Consider the following 22,147-nt stretch of genomic DNA (forward strand, 5'->3'; position numbering starts at 1 on the left):
ACGAGCCACAGCTTAACGGAATTGTGGGGACTGCACGCATAGAAGAGAGGGATCCTAACACACACGCACGACAAACAGGGACCCCTGAAAGCAGGGATTTTCTCCGGGCAAAGGAATGAACATGAAGGAGTGTGGGAGTGCTGAGGTTAAAGGGAACTCCTAAGAGCTGGCAGAACCGCTCCACCTCATCCCAACATGACGCAGAAACCCAAACAAACATCTCGCTAGAGGCACGCCGTTTCCCAACAGGCCCCGGGCGAAATCTGGGACTACGAACTTCAAAGGAAGAACAGAGCTTCCTTGGTCTCAAGCAGGAGGACTACACCGAGCCCCTGTTTCCCAGGGTGGCCTCAGTCTGGGGCCGTGGCGGGAATCTGAAGCCACGTTCCGCAGAGGGTCGTAAATGGCCCTACCAGCAACCGCAACACAACAGGCAGCCGGGATGCGGGGGGGCACCCTGACCTCCACCGCCCTGGGAAGTGCTGACACGGGAATGAACCAACGCACAGACCTTCAAAGAGAAAACTTTATGGACGCTTTTATACACATACACAAATATTTTAATATGACGGTAACTGAAATGTTATCCATATTCTTAGTACTGTCATAATTAACTAAAAAGATATTTTTTTAAATTTTGTAAAAATGACATATTTTACACATCTTCTATTTACAATTGCAATATACTTAAATGTTATAAAACATCCACTCTGACCTTTAAAATATATGTATACTAGGACTTAGTATTAGATATATTATAATTTATAGCAAACTTAGGGTTTGCTGCGTACCTATCTGTTCAATAGGAATTTCATAATCAGCCTGGCTTAATAAAGGCTGCTCAAAACCAAAAATCGACAACAAAAAAAAGATAAGGAATGTGCAAATATTGGGGCAGGCAAAAAAAATAAAAAACATATCAAGCTTGCAGTTTTAAAAAATAACAACGTGAAGACTTCCAATAAATTAAAATCATAACCCACAAATCCTTTTCCTGGCATTGTCCGTGATCAAATTAATTTTCAGCACTATTAATCTAAAAGGAAAAAAAACCCAAACAAACAAACAAAAACCCCCAGCCACCCCAGGTCTTCCCAAGGCCGTGTGTTCCCCACGCAGCAGTCAAGCATCAGGATTTGCCAGGGTGGTTGCTGCTGGCACAGACGAGCTGGCTCTATTGATGACTCGCGAATAAGTGCGCTCCATTCCTTGCTGTTTTGCCGAGTCCTCCTTGTATGCAATCTTCTCATAAAAAAGAAAAGGAAAAAAAAATGCAACAGTGAGGGAGATCTGAATAGTTTGGTGTCTGAAGCGCTCATTGTCTAACCAAGGATTTCCCATTTTTTATTTATTACACAATGATGCTAAAGGTCTGACAGAGGAGAAGGACCTTTGCCCGGGGACCCAGAAGTGACCGGAGGCTGCAGCGAGAGGGAGGACGTCCCTCTGAGCTGGGGGGATAAATGGGGCTGGGCTGGGGTCACTGGCTTCTGCCAAGCGGTGCCTTCATGGGGTTCCCCGCACTATGTTTCTCTGACAACTCTCATACAAACATGACCGAGAAGTCACCTACGTTTTATAAACTCAGCAGACACCTGCACTAGCACCTACTGACTGCGGTACAGACCGGCCCCAGCTCTGCCCACGCAGTCATTCGGGGCACGCAGCATCCCCACTGAGCTTCACACACACGGCAGCTGAAAAAAACCACGCAGTCATTTGGGGCACGCAGCATCCCCACCGAGCTTCACACACACGGCAGCTGAAAAAAATATGTCTGTCAGGCAGGGTTTGGACCAATTGCCCCGCCGAGGCTGTAGGCAGAGCTGCACTCTCAGGGAGAAGCAGTGGCAAAAGCTTGCTCTGCCCTGTCCTACATATAGGCTTTAGCAAGAAGGAAGATTTTTTTTCTGTAGAAGTTCTTTTTAGCCTTGGTAATAGCTATTTTTCCTACTTACTTCTATACATACAGACTGAAAACCTGCCTTCTTCCATGGGGCACTATGTTGAAGCATCCACAGCAGAGACAGGGGCCATCCCCACTGACCACGCAGCCGTCAGCGGTGGAAGAGAAACCTCTGCCCCTCACAAAGCTCCAGGCGTAATCTTAGGCCATCAACCCCCAGTTATCCCTGGTCGGGGTTACAGGTCAACCACACCGCATCTATTACTCGGGCAGACATGGCCACGCTGCCTCCACGTACAGCTTCAGTGCCTGAGCCAGCAACTCGGGCAGCCCTGGGAAGGAGCTGCTCCCACGCCGCGGGCTGGAGGAAGAGCACCGGGACTCAGGCGCTCCCTGGCAGCGCCCAGCAAAGCCAGGGAAGCTGCAAGGAGAGCAGGGCAGCACAGCGGAGCGCAGGCAGGCTGCGGCACACGCTGCCTGCCCAGACTGCCAACTTCACCCCAGCCGTGACTCAAACCCAAGGCCCTCCCCAGGGGCGTCAGAAGAAGAGAGCTTGGGGCGGCCGCTCTTGCACCGGGCTGTACCAGTCCTTCCGAACCGTGCGCATCCGGGCTTGCGCACCCTCCACTGCACCCCAGCGTGGCCTCAGCCTGCGTCCCAGGGTACGGCCACGAGCAGTGTGGCGGGCAGGGCTGTGAGAAGGGGACATGAGCCGGCAGTGTGCCCAGGCGGCCAAGAAGGCCAATGGCATCCTGGCCTGTATCAGAAATAGTGTGGCCAGCAGGAGCAGGGAAGTGATCGTGCCCCTGTACTCGGCACTGGTGAGGCCGCACCTCGAATACTGTGTTCAGTTTTGGGCCCCTCACTACAAGAAGGACGTTGAGGTGCTGGAGCGTGTCCAGAGAAGGGGAACGAGGCTGGTGAGGGGTCTGGAGAACAAGTCTGATGAGGAGCGGCTGAGGGAACTGGGGTTGTTTAGCCTGGAGAAAAGGAGGCTGAGGGGAGACCTCATCGCTCTCTACAACTCCCTGAAAGGAGGTTGTAGCGAGGTGGGGGTCGGTCTCTTCTCCCAAGTAACAAGCAATAAGACGAGAGGAAATGGCCTCAAGTTGCACCAGGGGAGGTTTAGATTGGACATGAGGAAAAATGTCTTTACTGAAAGAGTGGTGAAACATTGGAACAGGCTGCCCAGGGAAGTGGTGGAGTCACCACCCCTGGAGGTATTTAAAAGACGAGTAGATGAGGCACTTAGGGACGTGGCTTAGTGGGTGGTGGTGTTGGGTCGACAGTTGGACTCGATGATCTTAGAGGTCTTTTCCAACCTCAATGATTCTATGACCGTGCTCATGGGACAAGGGGGGGGCTTGGCTTAATCGGTACCTTTCTATGCCATTTGTCCCTGGCCCTTCCACCCGGCCACTTTTGCTACTACTGGCACATGCTTTTGCATTAGGAGGCTCTTGTCAAGCTGCCCCACTGACCTCCCCGTGTTCACGACTAGGATCCTAAAGAACGTGCGTCCCAACACTGCTCATGGACAATACATCACACGTATACCTTGTCTTTTTTTTTTTTTTCTTTTTAACTCCCTGAGCAAGGGAGTCATTAGACACGAAACTAAACAAACATACCAAGTAGAAAAACCAGCAAGTGAGGAAAGTACGTGACATTAAAAGAAAAAATAGATGTAAGAAAAATGAACATACCACTCTTGGCTATAGTATTGAGGGAAATGTTAGACAGGGAAGAAGAGAAGCTGTATAAGCAAGGACCATGACAGAGCTGTCAGAAAAGAAAAACAAAACAAAACAAAAAAAGAGAAAAACATATGGTGATGAAAGAGTCACTGTCAGTGGGTGAGCAAACAAAACCCTCTTGAATACGACAGTGGGAAAGATGGCAAATCTTACTGGTGTAAAGCACACAACACAGTTACAACAGAGCCTCAAGCTTTCCAACCGCGCGATAAACGTTTCAGCCACAGTTTACAGCATGCGATTGCTCTGAGGCAACGCTCCGCTCAGGAGTTCATGCGTTCGTTGCAAGGGGAGTCATTTTCCCAAAACGCCACGCTGCCTGGACAACTGGGCTGTCACTTATGAGGCTGCCCCACAGGGCTGCAAGTGGGAGACCGGTTTTCAGCGTGGACTTTCCAATTCAGGTGACTTTGGTTAAACAGACGATGATTTTGACTTTCGCTGGATGAACTCTTAACTTTACATGTTAGCATTGTTACGTACAAGTAATTTTGTATTATTCAATCTTTTCATTTACGTGAAGAAAACTCAGAGCTCAGGGATATAAATACAGGTGTGAGTATTTAATAGAACTCACCAAATATTTTATGAATGCTGAAACTCATGGGCTGCTCGTGCCTCATTTAAGTTGACCATACGTTTTCCATTCTTGTGGGGAACAGTGGTTCACACAAGACATACGGTACTGCCTATGCACATTGACTGGATGGCCAAAATAACTTCCATGGGAGAGGCATGAACACTGAGTAGCAAATCATACCCTTAATACTTACATACTTAATATAACAAACAGTGATAAATACTAATTATGATAAAATTACTGGAATGCTTGAGGTTCACCAATCTTTGTACACCTAAACAGGAGGGGAGAACGGAACAGCAACCACCGCTGAGCTCGACCCCCACCCGGCACACACCGAGCCTTCAAAGCAACCACACAGCTTTACACCCTGTGAAAAACTAGCTCGATTCCACAGTAAGAACAACAACGGGCCAAAAAGTCTGGTAAATCCTTATTCTCTTCACACGTGAAGATGAATAATAGAGCATCGTCTAATGGGGTGCCAGGTAGACACTTCTGTGAGATGCCGCCACTGATACCAACGGTCAAACAAAGTAACTCTGTACACAGACAGTGCTTATGTGTGCTATAGGCACCTGGAAATGCAGTGCAACTGCTAGAGAGTAAGTATTTCTCAGGTGCAAGCCAAGGTGGCCTACACACAAGCATGCAGAGAAATAATTAAGCATGATTTAATTTGCACTTTAGTATGCAGAATCGCTCAGTATTTAAATTAAAACAGAAAACATAATAAAAAAATATCTGCATAGACACAGCAATAGGATAGCTGCAAGTGTGCACCGGAGTCCAGTTCAGTATTTTGGGATGCATTCCATATAATGTAGCCGTGCACGTTCAGCCTTCTGAAGCTGCTAACAGCTGAAATAGAGTTTTAACACAGCATGTATTTTGACAGTGTCCTTAAATATAAAACAATAAAAAAGAAGTAACTCTTGCTCTGAAAGCTGAATACAAATAGAAACTATAAAGCTATCTCCTCCAGTTATAAGCTAGGTCTTAAAAGCAATTTACTGTTTTAATTAAATACATCGCAGCTGTAGGATAAAGCAAGCAAAGCATAAAACACGAGTTTAACTGATTATCTTTCTACGCCTCTGGACCTCAGTCTGCATTTAGCCTCATGACCATTCAACTTTTCAATACGTAGCAAGACAGGTAAGAACACAAATCTTTGTTGATCAGTCAGATTCATTATATATAATACAGCTGGATTTAAAAAAAAGAGGGAGGGGGGGAAGGAGTAAACTATGTTTTCTTAGTGACTGTTGCACTGCCAGGTTTTATTTCTAGTATTTTGCTCTACAGCTTCATTTGTCACTGGAAGACACAATTAGCTGCCCTCATTCAGCCCAACCAGTACCAAAATAGATGATCTAACCTGTTCGTTCATAACTGCAGACAGCTCGCTGAGCATATCCTTATAATGAGACTTCATCTCTCCCTGATATTCAAATTGGTCCTCCTTAATAAGGCGTTCGTTGACATCAAGAGCATGTCCACATGCTTCTGCAAATTGCCTACAAGCACAAAACCACAAAGAACAACCATACGAAATTTGTAGTAATGAAAAGTATCTATCTATACCTCTACACACACTACTGTACCTCTTCTTCCCCTTGCAAATTACGCCGTGTTTGAAGTGCATGTCAGAACTCATCCTCAGATCAAGAGGAACGTAGGCTACTAGGATAGCCCAAAACTTCAGTAAATGTTTCCTTGGGAATGACTTGTAAGAGGGTAAATGCAGATGTAAATTAGCCTGGTTCAATTCAGCCTGATTTCATGTCACGCCTACTCCTCATACTGCGCAGAGGGTGGGAAGTCTAAACTTTATGTTTACCTGAAGATTTCCTTCAGAAGCTTAACTTGATTATCAGGATATCTCTTAGCATTCGTCTCTTCAAGAAAAGCTCGAGCATAGGCCATTGGTCCAGCATTTACCTGGGGCAGGGGGAAAATACACAGCTTAGGTGCAGAGCAGAAGCAGTTTATCGTCATTTTCTCTTGCGTTCCAAGGCCCGGGGGCTGGCCTCAGGCAACCAAGCCTCTGTGAACAGCATCACTCCTCTTGGCACCTGAATGAAACCTGAAGAGTTTTACTGAGGAAAAGGGAGCCGGTCAGCCTCCCACAGACTGCAGATCTCTGCTGGCCTTTGAAAGTCCTCGGCTAGTTAACCGTCTAGAAAGCTGTAAGTTTGAAGACATTTTAATGAGGGCACCAGAAATACATATGCACCTCTCACCCATCCCAACTTTTCTAAATGGGAAATGACAAAACTAATCCTAACAAAAAACTCCCTTTAAAGTATCTGCACGCTCGGCTGTGTGATGGGCTGTATTCTCCAGTGACACGTGACGGTCTTAGAAAGGTCTTAACATTTATTTAGAGAAGATTTGACTGTAATAGTTATATCTGCACATAAATCCAGCAGCCATCAACATCGATGGAAAACTTTCCATTCCCTTACATTTTTAGAGCGGGCTCCAACAGCACTGGAATACAAAATATGACCAGAAATATAAAATAGACAAAACAGGTCTGGAATGATGAAAGTGAGAATAAAAACTTAGGTAGATGCATTGGGGGGGGGGCAAATTGTCATTACCTTGACGCTGACACTTCCTTGGAGTTTGAGCTGCAGTCGGATCATGTCCACTTCTTCCATTGTGCAAAGCTGATTGAGCTCTGAGACTTTTTTGGACATCTCATCAATTGCTACTTCGATAGGGTTCAGCTCTGTGCTGGTTTGGCTTACGACTTGAATACGCTTCTTCACGTAGGGAAACAAGTGGCTGGCTACTCGAAAGCAAGAAACGTATCAGAGAAACTCACCCAACCAGAGAGTATTTAAGAAAGCAAAACAATTAAGTCAAAGTATGAACTTCTGACTTTGTCAATCTCTTTAGCAATCTATACAAGTTAAGTCTTAATCACCAAATGAGCGAACGTGACGCAGCAGGTCCAAGCTGAATTTTGATGTACCTGGCACTGGAAGAGCATTTCCTTTTGAGTTCACCACTGTGTGCTACTGAGCTGTGTCACAGCCCCGTGGCAAAAAGCTCTCACCACTCAGATTTTAGAATCCACAAATTTCTCCTTCTGAGTTAAAGCACCAAATGATAAGCCTGTACCAAACTTCCAACAGCTCAAAACATCCCGTCAAACATGTTTCAAGTTAGAGGCAGGAGCCTCTAGTTTAGCTGAATTGGGTATCACTCACCCACAGATGAACTGCTATTAAAACATCATCCTTAAAGAAGTAAGGAGTTACTTCTAGTATTCAACCTAAATGCTGCTATGGGAGCTGACAGAGGAATTATTCATCGTTAAAACCCCTTCCTTCCAGTCAAGGCCTTTTCACGGATCTCAAGGAGTCTGGCAAAGGTACAGTTATGGCACATTAAGTCTAATCTAAACTAACAATCTTTTCCCGATTGCCCTACACACATTGGAAGGCCTCCCAAACTCCGCGTACGCCCTCCTCCGGTGAGCACCTGCTGCCTGTCAGCTCAGACCTAAATGAGCTCCAGCTCACAGGGCAGCTGTCTCCTTGGAGAGCAGAAAACCCAGGACTTCCAGAGCTGGAAGCACGAGTCACAACCAGGCACGGCAGAGAGCCAGTGATCCACAGACCGCAGCCAGACTGCACTTGTCCTCCGCACGCCGCAGGCAGCAGGCTCTGGAGCAGAGATGCTGAGCGGGTACCGTTCCAGCCGCCCGGTACCTCTGCCCAAGCAGAATTAACTTCCACCGCTCCTCCAGCCATACGGGTAAGCCTTGCTTTCTTCTCAAACTAAAAGCACTTCTTTTTACGCAGGAAGCAAATGAAAATATATGACTTTATGGGGGGAGGGTGGTGGGGGGGAGAAAGTTGTTTCCTTTAGAGAAAAGCGCTGAGGTGAGGCAGGTGCCAGAGGGAAAAGCAGGGGAGAAGAGAAGGTCATCAAATTCCCACCTAACGACGAAGACGGAGCCAGGCTGAGGGCGGTGGGAGCTGACGACAGCAGGTAATAACCTAGGGATAACGTTCTGCTGGAAGAACAACCCTCGCCGTTTTTGCCAGACATACCATAACAGCTGCACTTTCAAGTCGGTGAAACTACCTGCTTCAGTACAGATCTCAAAACACCTACTGCTGCTCAAGCACTTAAAAAAACCCCCACACAAGCTGCTACTCCTTTCTTCTTCTTACAAGCAAAGCTGTGTCATGTAACCAGATGCCCCCAGACATCAACGCCTCTTTCCTGACCTGCCAGAACAAAACTTTCAGGCGACTACGCCTGTACTGTAAGCAGCTTTCTTCACTTTGCCCTTTGGGGGAAGCAGATGTATTGAAGTCGGTGGGGAACCGGATTTTCTGTCACTCGGGAGCCTTTGCTGTGAACATCAGCCTCTCCTCAAGGCTGCCCCAGAGAACGCCGCCTCCATCCCAGACACTTTCTCATACTCCCAGCCAAAATTCAGACAGGTCAAGTTTCAGTAGTAGTTTCACGAAGGATGCCTCTTTAAAAAGAGATTTCAATCATGATAAGGAACTAAAGATTTTCTGTTTAATATGACTCAGTAAGAACAGACGTATCTAGTGTTCCTGCCTTTCCTGTCTTAAAACACTGATTGTGCCCAATGAAATGAAATCTTACCTCTCACTTTAAAGAATTCTATATAATGCATCTCACAAATTTTTGTTCAAAATGGGAATATCTGCTAAGTTTTACTCCTCTTAGCAGAATAAGCACCCAACTTTGCTTTTTCTTTGACTTATTATTAAAAGAACAATGGTTCTGAGTGCTAAACTGCCTCCAGCAGAACCGCTCCCAAATTACATCACTGCGAGAACAGTTAAGATGTCAATAATAAGGAAAAATAAGACAGCTGACGGCTCCACAAATGAAAATAACTTTCCTTAGGACGCTCAGCAGGACTGTAAGGAAGCACACACTTTGCCAGTGGACACACTGAAAAGATTACGTATCATCCTACACAACACGCTGTGCCCACGGACTGCAGAAAACCCCGGCACATGAAAGGCATCGCGGGGCTTAACTGGCAAAGGTGGGATGGGAGGGGGGAAGCAGCCTGAGCAGACGTACTTGTCAGGATCGTGCGCCTCTTGCACTGCTCTTCTACACCTCCGTGCTTTTTTCCTGAGAGCGTGAAAGGTGTTTCAAACACAAAACGGTTGATGTTGTGATGCATTTCAAAGTCGGTCTTTCGATCTTCGGCTTCTTTCTCTTCAAAGAAAGGCGTGACATACGTCACCTGGATATACGCGTATTTTGGATCCAGGTCTTTGGGATTGACCTGTGTTAACAGTGGCAAACGTAGTAAAATTCTGTTAAGTGTGATAAGCTTCCAAGGCATCCATTATATTTCTTACGCTTTTATCTATCGTAGCAATACCGATTAAAACCAAGACTTCCAAATGTAGTATTCAGACCACAGATGAACACAAAGATATTTAACCAAGAGGCCCCTAAGAACAGTGGGACTTCTGAATATAGCCATTGGCAAAAGTGGATGAAAGCTAAATGAGAGAGAAAACAACCTGCTTCTGCATTACAGTAAACATCTGCAGGCTCTCTTGCAGGCATACGCTGGAATATGCCCTTTTCCCACTGACGGTGATGCCCTGCTATAACATGGCCGTTTCCATACAGCACCTGCCACGCCATACGGCGAGGGCCTTTTTTTGGTTGTAAACCTAGGTCACAGTAGTTTACACATACGCTCAGTTCACATTAATTCAAAACACAGCTCTCAAAACATCAACCGTGCACTCACTTCTCCCCCCTCGCGCAAAAACCGCACGTCTTTCGTACCTTGTTGGAATCCTGGATGATCTTCACGTTATCTATGCCAAACTTGTCTGCATAAAGCTTCATCAGCCTTTGCGAGATCTCAGACAAGCCGGTTAGTTTGGGTTCTTTATAGATATACTCTTTGCCTTCCTCTTCTTCAAAAAACCCCTGTTTGGAAAGAAATGGAAGGATACAGTGAACACAACAGGCAGGGAGAAGCCTAAACAAGGTGCTTACATCAGGAATCAAGGTTGCCTGTACACCCACCAGAGCCTCCAGTATGCCATGTCCAGCACCCAAGTTAAACGCTTACCTCTCTCCACTCCTAGCAGACACGTACCTAGAGGTCTGCGTTTATACCGGTCTGGTATCTCCGAAGCCACCCAGGAAATAACGCATACACATTTATTCGTGTAAGAGACCTAGCTGTTTAAAGAGTTAAAGTGCTTTCTTGAGAATGCTAACGTGCGTATGATGAAAAAACCCTAAAGAATTAAAAATTGGACATTAAAAATTCTTTCAATTCTCATCATTTGGTTAAATTAACTCTTTCGGAAGCACTGCGCTAACAGAACACGAGTGTAACAGCTGTTTGCCGGATGCCCAGCCCAGCTGGGGTGCACGCAGCACGTTCTATCTGGGAGCTCCGTGTGCAGGTAAAGGCTGGGCACTGCGCGGGGCACCGCTGCCCGCGGCGATGTGCGGGGCACTCCTGCCCACAGCGACGCACAGGCCCGTTGCATGGGGAGCACCTGTGAAGCGGTCTGCATCTGTTCAGGGCAGCTGAAGAGGAGCTCTGGTGGCACCTTGAAAGGCCATATGGAATTGCAGCATTTTCAGAGACTATTAGTAAATGATTTACATTTGAAACAGGAAAAAAAAAAAAAAGACACACAGACTGTGGTCCTTTGCAAAAAAGCTCAATCTCGTTAAGGTCATTTACTTATTACACTGGATGGACTTGGCAGAGCTTTAATAAAAGGCTCCATTGCAGAGCTGAACAAGAACCTGTCAGGCTCCAGAAGAAATGCCGACCGCAGAGAATTAACACAGCACTGCATCACGTGCAGGTGAGACGCTCAACTGCTACATGATGAACATGTACATCAACACTCCGGGAGAAGCTCTCCCAGCTGAGCAGAAAGCAGCAGGTGCCCCATTAACAAGGACTGGATTTATCCCAACACCATGAGCAGCACCAGCCCTCCTCCTACGATTTCATATGCTGCTGCTGAAATCTGGCGGTATCAACCGCTGCAAGCTGTACCCAAAGTCTCCTCCTTTCACCTTAACGCAAAGTGACCCAGAGGAAAATGCCTGAAGCTGCAGGGATAAAGGGGAAAGGAAGACGGCATTAATGATATCAGACCCACGGCCCTTTACACTTAACACGACGTGGCTTGGAGAGCTAATTCTACAATATGCCTAGGCAAACTGCCATCCGTTGAAAAAGAAAGAAGCACGAATGAAGTCAAGAGATACCTGCAAAATCTCTTTGGAAGGTACTTGTGCAAAATCCAGCCTTTTCATGTTGAAGCGCATTTCAACTTTGGCCACTAAAACTATAGGCTAGGCAAATCTTCACAAAAAATATACAGAATTAAAATAAATTAGCTGTAAATTTCAATGTTTGTTTAGGAAAAAAACCTCTAAGCTTTATTTCAACAGGGATTAACAAATACGTGCATCTCTGGCTTCTCCTTCAGTGAGGACAAGGGGCAATAAAATTGTTTTTTAATTTAGCAAGTGCCAACAGCAACGTGGGCATTACTAGAAACCGATGACTAAGAGCTGCAACAGCAGCTTGTCTGACAGTATCTTAATCAGTCTCACAGTGACCTTCTAACATTGCACAGTTTTTAACAATATTACCAATTAAATCTTCGTAGACATACAAAGAACTTCACAGGTAATTAGAGAACGAATCTAGAGCTCAAATGCCGACACCCTATAAACATTTACTGAGCTGGGCAGGCAACTGACTTTCTATTGATTTCACTGAGAAAAGATCTGCGGGATCATAACCTGGCTTCTGATCTTGTTTCCACTGAAGCAAAACTGCTTTATGTGGGAAAACCTCATTAGTCTCATGCAACCACACTCAAACACGCTACTCAGGATTGCTTCTGTCAAAAAACATCTGTTTTCTGTTACTATTCGATGTTTTCAACAAAGAGCCTCATGTTTTTCAAATTAATCACATAGCAAACTAGAGTATAGTTTATCCCCTTAAACACTGATTCTGTGTATGTTTGCACGCTGGAACACAGTGTTCATACGTAAGCGCTAAATCTCTGTGCTGGTGCTGCACATGGCACACGTAAGATGAATCGGTATTGGTGGTTTTGCTTAAAACAAAATACATGAAAACAAACAACTAACAGATTTAGTCCTGTCTCTAATGCAAGAGACATCATTTAAGTACATATTCCCTACAGTATTTCAGCTGACAAGTGACAAGCAGAAGTTAATTGTGAGCTATAAATGATCGTGTCTGCCATATGCTGTATGTCTGGCAAAGACTATTGAAAGTAAGATTAAATACTTTTTAGGAGCCAAATATCCTCCAATTTCAGGATTCTAAAATATTAAGCAGCCAAGGTCACATTGTCAATGCATATCCCCAGATTATTTTCATACTGGTTGGTTTTGCTCTGCAAGAACAACGCAGCCTTACAGATGAAAATTATTACGCCGAGCAGCTGAGCGTAATGGAAGGGAGACGACCTCCCGGAGAGCAGGTTATTGGTTTCCGCCGAGCTCTGATGTGCCGAGAGTCAAGTTGTGACCGGGGACTGTCACCGTGGGAGCACTGAAAAGGCCCTTCTTCCTCCCCGTACGCCCTCAGCCACAGCCCCTGCAGCTCACAGTAAATTGGATTCTTCTCTGCCCTTCGCTAGAAGAATACACACCGTCCCTGCAGCTGCTGTGCTGAGGTAAAGCCGCCTGCTTTACTCGCCCAGAATTAGCATTTAATGGATCCTTCCTTGTCTGTATGGAGTGAGCGTCACCTCCTACGGTAAGGGAGCACGTTGCACTTTTTGGTAAGGAGGCTACAGCTGTTTTATCACATTTGGAAAAGGGGACACATCTTCTGATCTTCAGACGTAAACCTGCAGTCAGCTTTCCGCTACGAAAACCTGCCCTCCAACTTCTACAGCTTCTTGCACAGACAGCAGGACAAAACCTCAGCTCTGTCTTTACCTAACGCCGCTCTGAAAACAAGTCTTGAACGTCTTTGCTTATCAGCACAATATGAATTTTCAGCTATTCAACATCTTTAACAGCTTTTTTTTTTTTTAAATTCAAGAAAGATCTTGACTTCTCAAAACACTCATCTGGAAATAAAATCATAAGCACTGGCTAACGTGGCCACTTGGTGGTGCAATGAGATGTTGTCACCAAAGGCCCTTAACGGAGTTTGCAGTCTACAACAGCAGCTGCCATGAGATCCGGCTCTCTGAGCTGGCAAATAAAGCTCTCTGGCGAAAACAACCGACTACATCCTCCCTAAGGACTATGTTCATTCAAACCATCCTTCCAGAAGGTTCCTGCAAAAATGCAGAAATCAAATACCATCTCCGCCTTCGCATGAAGAACGGTTTTCGGGTGCAGCTGCAGATTTTCTTTTTCCACTAAGAACCCACAAAATTCTCCCTGCAAGCAGTATTTGCAGTATTCTTTTGTCCTTTAATCTGCTTTCTGCAGTTTTTGTTTCCGTTAAGAAACAGCAGTGTTCCATTTTTACAAAACATATGTACGTATATATTTATTATCGATACAATGGACAAAAATGTTTCATGAATAAATGCATACGTGTAATAATACATTTTTTATATGTGTGTGCTGACACATGTATCTACCCACAGGTATTTTATAGATCGATGTACGTGTAAGACTGCAAAGGAATCCCGTACCTGCATACCGAGCATCCCATACCTGCACACCGAGCATCCCATACCTGCATACCGAGCATCCCATACCTGCATACCGAGTTTCCTTCTGGGGCATTTCCTTTGTAGTGGCCCGAGCAGAGCAATTCATACTGGTTTACACTGGTCTAACTGTGTAATACTGGTAAAACCTGCAACCATTAGCTTTTAGGAGGAAGTGGGCAAAGTCTGCCAGAAGCACAAAAAAGGAGAATCGCTTTTAATGTTTTAAATGAATCGGGCACTGAGACTGCTTTCAGCACGGAGGCCTGCGATACTCTTGGCAACAGAAGGACGAAGAGGCCCCATACCTCTTCCACTGGCACAGCCAAAATGGGCGCAAGTGGCACACGGGAAAAAGGGACCGACAGAAATACAGAAAGGAAACCTTCCGAAGGGAAAAACATGCGGGCACAACCGGTATATGGGAACAGGCTGTTCCCTCTCTCTCTCCTTCCAGGTCAAGCTTCATCTGTAGCTCCCACACCTGCCATGGTGCTTCGTGTACTGTGAGCTGTCCTTAATTAGTTCTGCACACCCACACCTATTTTCCTTGGTAAACGTGGCGCAAGTAATGCTGATGGGAATGATCTACCTTTAATTATTTGCACTGTGCCATACATTTTTGTCACTACGCCTCTGCAAGGAGCAATACAGAGCAGTCCCACTTTCTACCACGTAACATCTCTTCTGCAAAGGGAAAGGAGGAAGCTGTGCTTGTTTGCATTTGGAGCTCAGTGTCCGGGGACACCGGGGAACAGACCGAGCAATACGCAGCTATGACAAATTCATATGCTTTAGAGCACTAAAGCTGTTTAAATGAAGTTGTCCTTGTGGCACTGGCAGCTGAGAAGTCATTGCACTGTAACAGAGATTTTAACCCAGTTCAGCAGAACTGCTGCAGCTAAATTACCCACTTACAAGTAGCTGCCTCTGGGAGAGCCCTGGCAAGAAGTTGCAAGTAGGAGAGTCCCACTTCCCCCTCTGCTGCCCCCGTTTTGAGGAAGGACTTGCCGTTGCCCTCTGACTCCCAATTTGCTTGCTCCTACAAGGGACTATCGGAGGCAGGTGGCTGCACCCTGCCCGGAGCGCTCCAGTTACCGCTGCCATACGTCGTAGAGTGCACAGGCCAGGAAAGCAGGCTTGCATTCAAACAGCATTAATGCTACACCGAGTTTTTCAACAGAGGAAGAAAGGGGTCCAATCCCACTCCCAGTGAAGCTGAGAGAAAAACTTTCACTGAGATGGATGCAGCATTGGGCCCCAAGGTGCACACACAACATGGCGACAGATACAGCTTGGTAATTCAGGTAACTGAACAAACAAAAATTAGTTTGCAGGATGCAACAATGAATGAAACGACGTTATTTCATCTGCCACGAACCAAGGAATCGAGAGCACAGGAGAGTTAATGTTAAGTAACAGTACAGGGAAGGATGGAGGACGTGTGAGGAGAATTAAACAAAACATGCAAAAGAACTAGACTTACCACAGCCTTGAATAAGATCAAAAGGAGAAAAGAGCAAATTTCTGCATTAAAATCTAGTTAGCAAACAGAATGATTCACATCAATCTGTTGTTTACACACCTTATTATTTTAGAGTTAAGGAGATTGTGTGCTTGCCAAAACCAGGTCTTAAAAGAACATGCTGGATCGCTACACTGGTTCGTAGCGGAAGAAAGCACAAAATAATGCTCTGAGGATGCTGAAGCACAGCAGAGGGAATAAAACTATGCTACAGTATATTGCACAGAATCAGAGGTGGCCTGAAAGCAGAAGTCAGAGTCAGTGAGAAATACAACAAAACATCTACTGCAAACTGCTCTGCTTTAAGCTCTATTTGAAGAGGGGGCCATATAGCAAAGATGTCTTATCTGGTTTTATTTAAGTTTTACTCTGAAAAAAACCCCGCCCTGCCTCTGTCTCAGTTTTGCTTGATGAAGTCAAGAACTAAAGCTGATGTACAGGTCTGTTCTCCGTTACACCACTAAATCCACAGCAGCAGTTTACACAGATGCAACTGAGTGCTCTCTCTTCTGAGTAAAATCCGCCTTGGAGTATGACCCACGAGGCACTTTCTACCCCACGGTTCCCTGCCAAGTGTTTCCCTGTTTTAGCTTCCCTGAAATACATCAGGATTAGAAGAACGTGGCTGATATCTGGGAATCTGTAGAGACAGAACACCACAACTGGACTTACCTGCCCATAAAACGCAACACGGTAATATCGCCCAAAGAGACGCTTCTCAGAGTTCACTACTTCTGCAACCTTCAGGTACGAGCGGTGGATGTCGTAGTACAAATCGGACAGCCTCTGCATCAAGAAACAAGGAGAGCGAGGGGAAGTGAGAGAGCACGACTACTTTGGGAAATGACACAAAGGCTCTACGTGAGCATGGCTTGTCTTAACCGGACCACCAAACCTTTGCAAAGACGGCTGCACGTGCTAAGGTTTGACCTTGTCAGCAGCCACTAAAGATTCATTTCAAGGTTTGTGTCATCTTCTGAGCACACAGTTTTGTGGCAGCGGGTGCCTTTGTGTACAGGGTCACACAGGAGGGCAAGCATCCCACCGTTGGGCAGTGGCAGGGACCTACTAAGAGGTCAGAGAACCCAAGCGTCCTATGTGCAGGCGAGAGCAGGGTGCCAATAACTCCAATCACCTCCCAACCCCATGCAAAGACACGCTATCCACAATTACGACTAAAAAGCACTTTCTCGGGACAGTGAGCCAAAATTTCAACTAAGTTTAAATCTGAGGACCTGCTTCCTCGGCGTACAGCTTATAGCTACCTACCTCTTTGCTTTTTTTAAATTTAAAACCAGAAAAATCAGTAAATGAGATTATCATCTGGTTATCCATTATGTATTGAAATTGCCAAGTAAATAAGAAATGAAGAAACCCTGGAATTGTGAAGAGATCACGCAATTTATCAGCAGTTTCTAAACTTAAATACAATGTAAATGTGCTCTTGGTTTAAAAACACACGTAAAAATTCACATCCACCGGCTAACACAAGAGGTTTGTTTGAAAATTTTTTGTTCATTTATTGTTGTACTGATACTGAGAAGAGGAAGGTAAGGTACCAGAGTTTTTAATTTACTCACAGCGCAAAGCATTAAAAGGAGAAATTACAGACAGGAAGAAAAAACCATTCCTTTTAAAGAAAGCACTTTTTTTTTTAACCTAAAAATTTTGATCTTTACTGTTGTCTTAAGATAATTTAAAAAAAATGTACACCAACTTACTTTGAAGTCCCTCTGCTTCTCAAAAACAGCAATGATAGGCTTGTTAACCTCAGCAATAAGCTCATATCTCTCAGACTTCCACAGGTATTCGACACACAACTCCAGCTGCTCCACAAGAACATTCTGCAATTCCACAAATACAAATAGTTCAGTGACTCGACAGCTGGTGGCATTTAATTAACAGCAATGCATCAAAAGGACATACCCACTATCTCATTTTTGTTCTGTATCTCCTGTATTAAGGTTTATTTCAATGATGCAATGTTTAATCAGGTATTGGTGACCTAGCTCTTCTTTAGATTAAAAAAAACCTGAAATAACAGTAACATGAAAATACTTGAATACTTGACATCTCATTCAGAAGAACGGGTTTGCTTCGTGGGCTCCCCCCTGCCCTAACTTCCAGCTCTGGTACTTAATGTTCTGGTTAGCTAAACACCTACCCCTGCTATTTAGTACAACAGCTATGACATTTCACTCAAAAGCTGTGCACCTTTTAATACGGCGTGAAGTACGCTCTCACGAGAATTTGGTGCAACACGCACAGGCTTCCATTAGAAATAACACCCTCTGTTAATAGAGAAAAAGTACATAAATGTTAATGCTGCTGACCTCGTTATAGGGAGTATCTTGCATCCCGGAGTCTTCCTTCATAGCACCTTCTTCTTTAATGTTGGGGGTAATGCTCAGAAAAGCAGGCCATCCCATGGAAAATAAGCCTTGAAGTGCAAGTCATAACAACGTCAATTAGCGACTGAATAACCAGGTAATTTAAGAAGTTATTGGATGCCATTAAAACTGAGAGATTTTGTTTGACTGGATTTCACAGCCCAAGTGATGGGAAGCACAAATGGAAGTGACTGATTTTATGAGACTATTACACATTTTCTCTATGATATAAATCCACCTGTCCATGCAAAGGGTAACTATAACATTTTCCTGATGCAATCTCATTCCTCTCTTTGGCATTTCGGTTCCTTAGCTGTACAGTGCTGGCAGTCCTTGTAAAACTACACGTGCCAACACTCACCTATACGGGAATTACCATCGCAGGCTGAGGCGAGACAATTTATACTCGTGAAACCAGCGCTGCGACTCCTGGCCTGACCGACAGACGGTTAACGCTGCATGCTGGGACCTGCACTCATCCCACCCGTCAGGTTTCCCAAGCGAGAGGGGCACAGTCGCCCCAAGCTCACTGCAGCCGACGGGGAGACGGACGCTCCGGAGCGCGGTGCGCCTTTGCTGGGCTCCAGGACACCCTGGCAGCGGCTCTCCTTACCCTGCCCAGGGTCAGCAGCGCGACCGCAGCCTAACCGAGGAACTCTCCTGGAGAAAGCTCAGGCCGGTGGCAGAAGCTGCTGATGGGAAGGCTCACAAGGATTAAAACCGAGCTTACATTTAATATTTGCTAAGCGGGGGCCTTAGTGCAACGGTCGCAGAAGGAACAACTTACACAGGCATTGCACGTTACAGATCAGGCAGAGTCTGACCCACAAAGATTTTACTACCGCTCTTGAACGGCGAAGGTAAACCTGCCAGTGGAGGCAACGAACCCCTGACACGGTTCGTGTTCAATTTAAAAGCAGGAAAACGCTAGTAAGGCACAATTAAAAAGCTAACCTTTACACACTGAGACAGAGGGGCTCTTTCCTTTCTGTCAAGTTTTGAAAATCATTTAAACATAGGTTTAAAATGACCCACAAGTTCTTCGCTCCACCTACTGTGATCTGTTATCCACGCGAAGTATTTTACCACTAGTGAACCATCTCCGAATTATTGCTCTTCCCAGAAAGCTTCCTTCTAAAAGGATGCATTTTTTCATCTCACCCACAGACACTTCCAAGTGTACCGGAGAACCATGGTCTTTCCAAAACTAACAGTTTTCTCTTCCCCAGATATTTGCCCTTGCCCTCAGAAATTGCTCTTTGTGAAAACTGCTAAAATATCTCATGCCGAGATTTACTTTGAATACACATTTCATAAGCTAAATAACCACTGGCATAGAAGCATTTAATAATATAAGCCTGCACTTTATTTCTCTAATAAGCATCACAGATTAAAAAAAATAAATAAAGATTTATCTATACTAAGTTACATATGGATCACCAGACATTAATTCCGCCCCCGTGCCCTCCCAGCTTTGGCTAGTCAAGGAATTGGACGTGGATTTGCGTGCTAAACACCAATTGACCTGAGAGGGATTTCTGTTGCCCATGAAGAGCAGGCTGCTCTCTTGCTGAAAAAGCCCTTAACCAGAGACATTCTGAGCAATTCATCAAACCAGCCAAAGAGCATCAGGAAAGTAACAGACGACGTTTCCGACGTTACTTGCTTGCTATTACAGCCATCAACATGCACTACAAATATTTTCGCTTCGGTAGGTATTTTTCCAGATCAACTGGAGAACAGTAATTTGATTCCCTACTTATGTTATTCGACCCATAAACAGGCACGGTTAGAGCACTCACTTCCTCCATTGTGAGTTGTTAGTAACACATTACTATCAGAGACTTGACCATCTTCCAGGAGCATACGTGAGGTACAAATCTTTTCCATTTTCCAGTAACCTATGATAGTGTAAGATGGTATTAGTACACCGCTACTGGTATGTGTTAATACATGCATATTTAATAACAACAGGCTAACAAGTGAAGCATTCTCTTTTAGCACTAGCTTACTAAACATTTAATTAACCCTCTTTACACAAAACACACACTTTCACTGTTCCAGTGCTAAGACTAGCATTTACGATGTATTTTAAAAATAAAATATTCGGGAAGAATTCAAGCAGCTTTAAGAATACTTTATATATAAGGAAGGAAAGCAGGACAGCCAAAAAACTATTTTCAGCAATAATGAGATACATAGTTGGTTTTGAATACGTTGATCTTACCCTTTCTTTTCAGGTACTCCGCAATGAGAGCGGCGATATGAATATAGCACATAGCAGCCTGTAATGAGAGACCAAGATACATGTATACGTTAACGTGCCCTGTAGGACTTACAGCATACATACGATAAGGAGCACCTACTTTCATCACTGTCAAGTCATGCTGCAGAAAAGGGAAGACAAAATTAATATAACCATTTAAGAAAATAAAGGATTAAATGACGAAGTCCTTCCCGAGTGTGAATTTCACTAGATGTCTTAGGTAAAAGCATAGATTTGCTCAAGAAAACCATCCAGATTACTTCATAAACAAGATATTCCTGGGTTATGCACCGGAGTTTTGCATCACCCATTTAATTTTTGATGAGAAGGACAACGCCTTATAAACGAAGCTCCTCTCCTATGCCGTAGCGGGGGAGAAGAAAATCCTTTATTTAAGTTATGCACTGCTCATAACCTCATCTACACTACACCTACCGTGCCTGTTAGGGTTAAGCAGCAGAGACGCTAACGCGATACTGACCACAGCTTCCCCGTCAGACATTTTCAAGTCTTGCTCAAGCACGTATCAGGCAAACTGGGATAATGAGCACATCGCGTTTCTAGTGTTTTTCAAACCTGTCTTCCTCTAATTTCAAGCATACGGGAGGCACTGTATGATTCTCTTAAATCACTACTGTTGTCTGTCTTTCAGAGCCCTTTTCATCAGAACATCTCAGCCTAAAGACAAGTGGATTTCCTATTCATTTATTTACATTACCTCTGACAAATCTCCGTTTCTTGCGTGAATCTTGGCCATGCTTTCAAGCCACGTCCTACGTAATTCAGGTGTGCTGGCATATGAATTTGCTAGGCTGTACTGCAGATCCACAAGCATCTCAGGGTCTTTCTCATGCTCCTTCATCTGAGCTGTGGCCATTAAAACCGTTCTGATGCGTTTGGTCAGATCCTTCACCTCTGCTGGGAAATTAACGTTCTTTGGGAAAGATAAGCAATACATCACTAAAACCATCCACAGAGCCACATGCAGCACCCCCGAACGAGCTAAAGTCCTGCTTATGGAAGACCTTCTTCCCCTTCCCCAATTCAGTAGGCTTCGAAGCAGAGTCACAGTTCCACAGCACGTACACGTTGTACACAAATCCTTGCCCTTTTTTTACTGATGTGTCATAGCACCTATAGATATCCCAGCCAGTCAGCTGTACCACTGCCCGTATGCAGCAACTCCGCTCAAGTCAGCAAACGGAAACGTTTGTTCCTCGGTTGCGTACTGGATCGGGAACCGGATTCTCGTGCGCTTTCAGCTGACAAACAGCACTGTGCGCTCTAGATAGTCCTGCTTAACTACCCTCACAGCATGTTTCACCGCAGTGAATGAAGCACAACAGTCTGGCTCGTCTCACACTGCGCAAGATTAAAACAGAGTCCTTGTATTACTCATATCAGCTGTTCTCAACATATGTAACTCAGCTCTGCAGCTTCTCTTTTTCAGATGGGCGATGAAATACATTTCTATTTTCAGACTTTTTCCCCCTCATTCCCTTTGCTTAAAAGCCAAAACATCCAGAAAAATTAAATGAAATTAAATGCTCCCTCCTCTACGTCACACAGAGATGAGTGTGACACAGAAGCGGTGTGACTGACTGCAGTGCTGGGAAATCAAAGCTGGACTTTGGAAACAAATACAATTGTAACTGCATCTTATTAAATAAGACTTCAAATTACTTATGCTAATTTTCTACCGATTTGCTTACACTAACTTTATTATTAACCTCAGTGGAGATACCCTAAAGTCACCTTCAGAGAAGGAAAAACACCTCCCAAGTATAAAATTCAAAATGCACGTTGACAAATGTTTGGACAGGAATTGTAAAAATTAAAACTTGGAATCCTCTTCCAATACCTTTAGTACAGACAATGAATATAATAGCAATGGTAACTAATCTAAGAGCTAAGTGCCTTTTTCAGGGGGTTAGCAAGCTGTTACAAAACCCAACTGTTGGGCATGCTTTTGCTACACATTTACTG

The 22,147-nt window shown here is 44.7% G+C and overlaps 1 protein-coding gene across 2 annotated transcripts in view; it reads right to left on the minus strand.

Annotated features, from left to right (window-relative positions):
- Positions 1-546: 546 nt before the first annotated feature.
- Positions 547-22,147, minus strand: part of DOCK10 (dedicator of cytokinesis 10) — a 144,718-nt gene continuing 123,117 nt past the window's right edge. For both annotated transcript variants that reach the window (XM_009286673.1, XM_009286674.1), the window contains exons 45-56: positions 20,880-21,095; positions 20,123-20,180; positions 19,698-19,796; positions 17,839-17,945; positions 17,227-17,349; positions 16,178-16,291; positions 10,067-10,213; positions 9,338-9,548; positions 6,853-7,043; positions 6,087-6,187; positions 5,625-5,763; positions 547-1,242 (exon numbers count right to left, since the gene is read on the minus strand). In XM_009286673.1, the coding sequence (XP_009284948.1) occupies positions 1,123-1,242; positions 5,625-5,763; positions 6,087-6,187; positions 6,853-7,043; positions 9,338-9,548; positions 10,067-10,213; positions 16,178-16,291; positions 17,227-17,349; positions 17,839-17,945; positions 19,698-19,796; positions 20,123-20,180; positions 20,880-21,095 (1,626 nt within the window). In that variant the 3' untranslated portion in view covers positions 547-1,122. The remainder of the gene's footprint in view (positions 1,243-5,624; positions 5,764-6,086; positions 6,188-6,852; positions 7,044-9,337; positions 9,549-10,066; positions 10,214-16,177; positions 16,292-17,226; positions 17,350-17,838; positions 17,946-19,697; positions 19,797-20,122; positions 20,181-20,879; positions 21,096-22,147) is intronic.

The sequence above is a fragment of the Aptenodytes forsteri genome, unplaced genomic scaffold, assembly GCF_000699145.1.
Source record: "Aptenodytes forsteri isolate BGI_AS27 unplaced genomic scaffold, ASM69914v1 Scaffold184, whole genome shotgun sequence".
In the NCBI taxonomy this organism is placed as follows: domain Eukaryota; kingdom Metazoa; phylum Chordata; class Aves; order Sphenisciformes; family Spheniscidae; genus Aptenodytes; species Aptenodytes forsteri.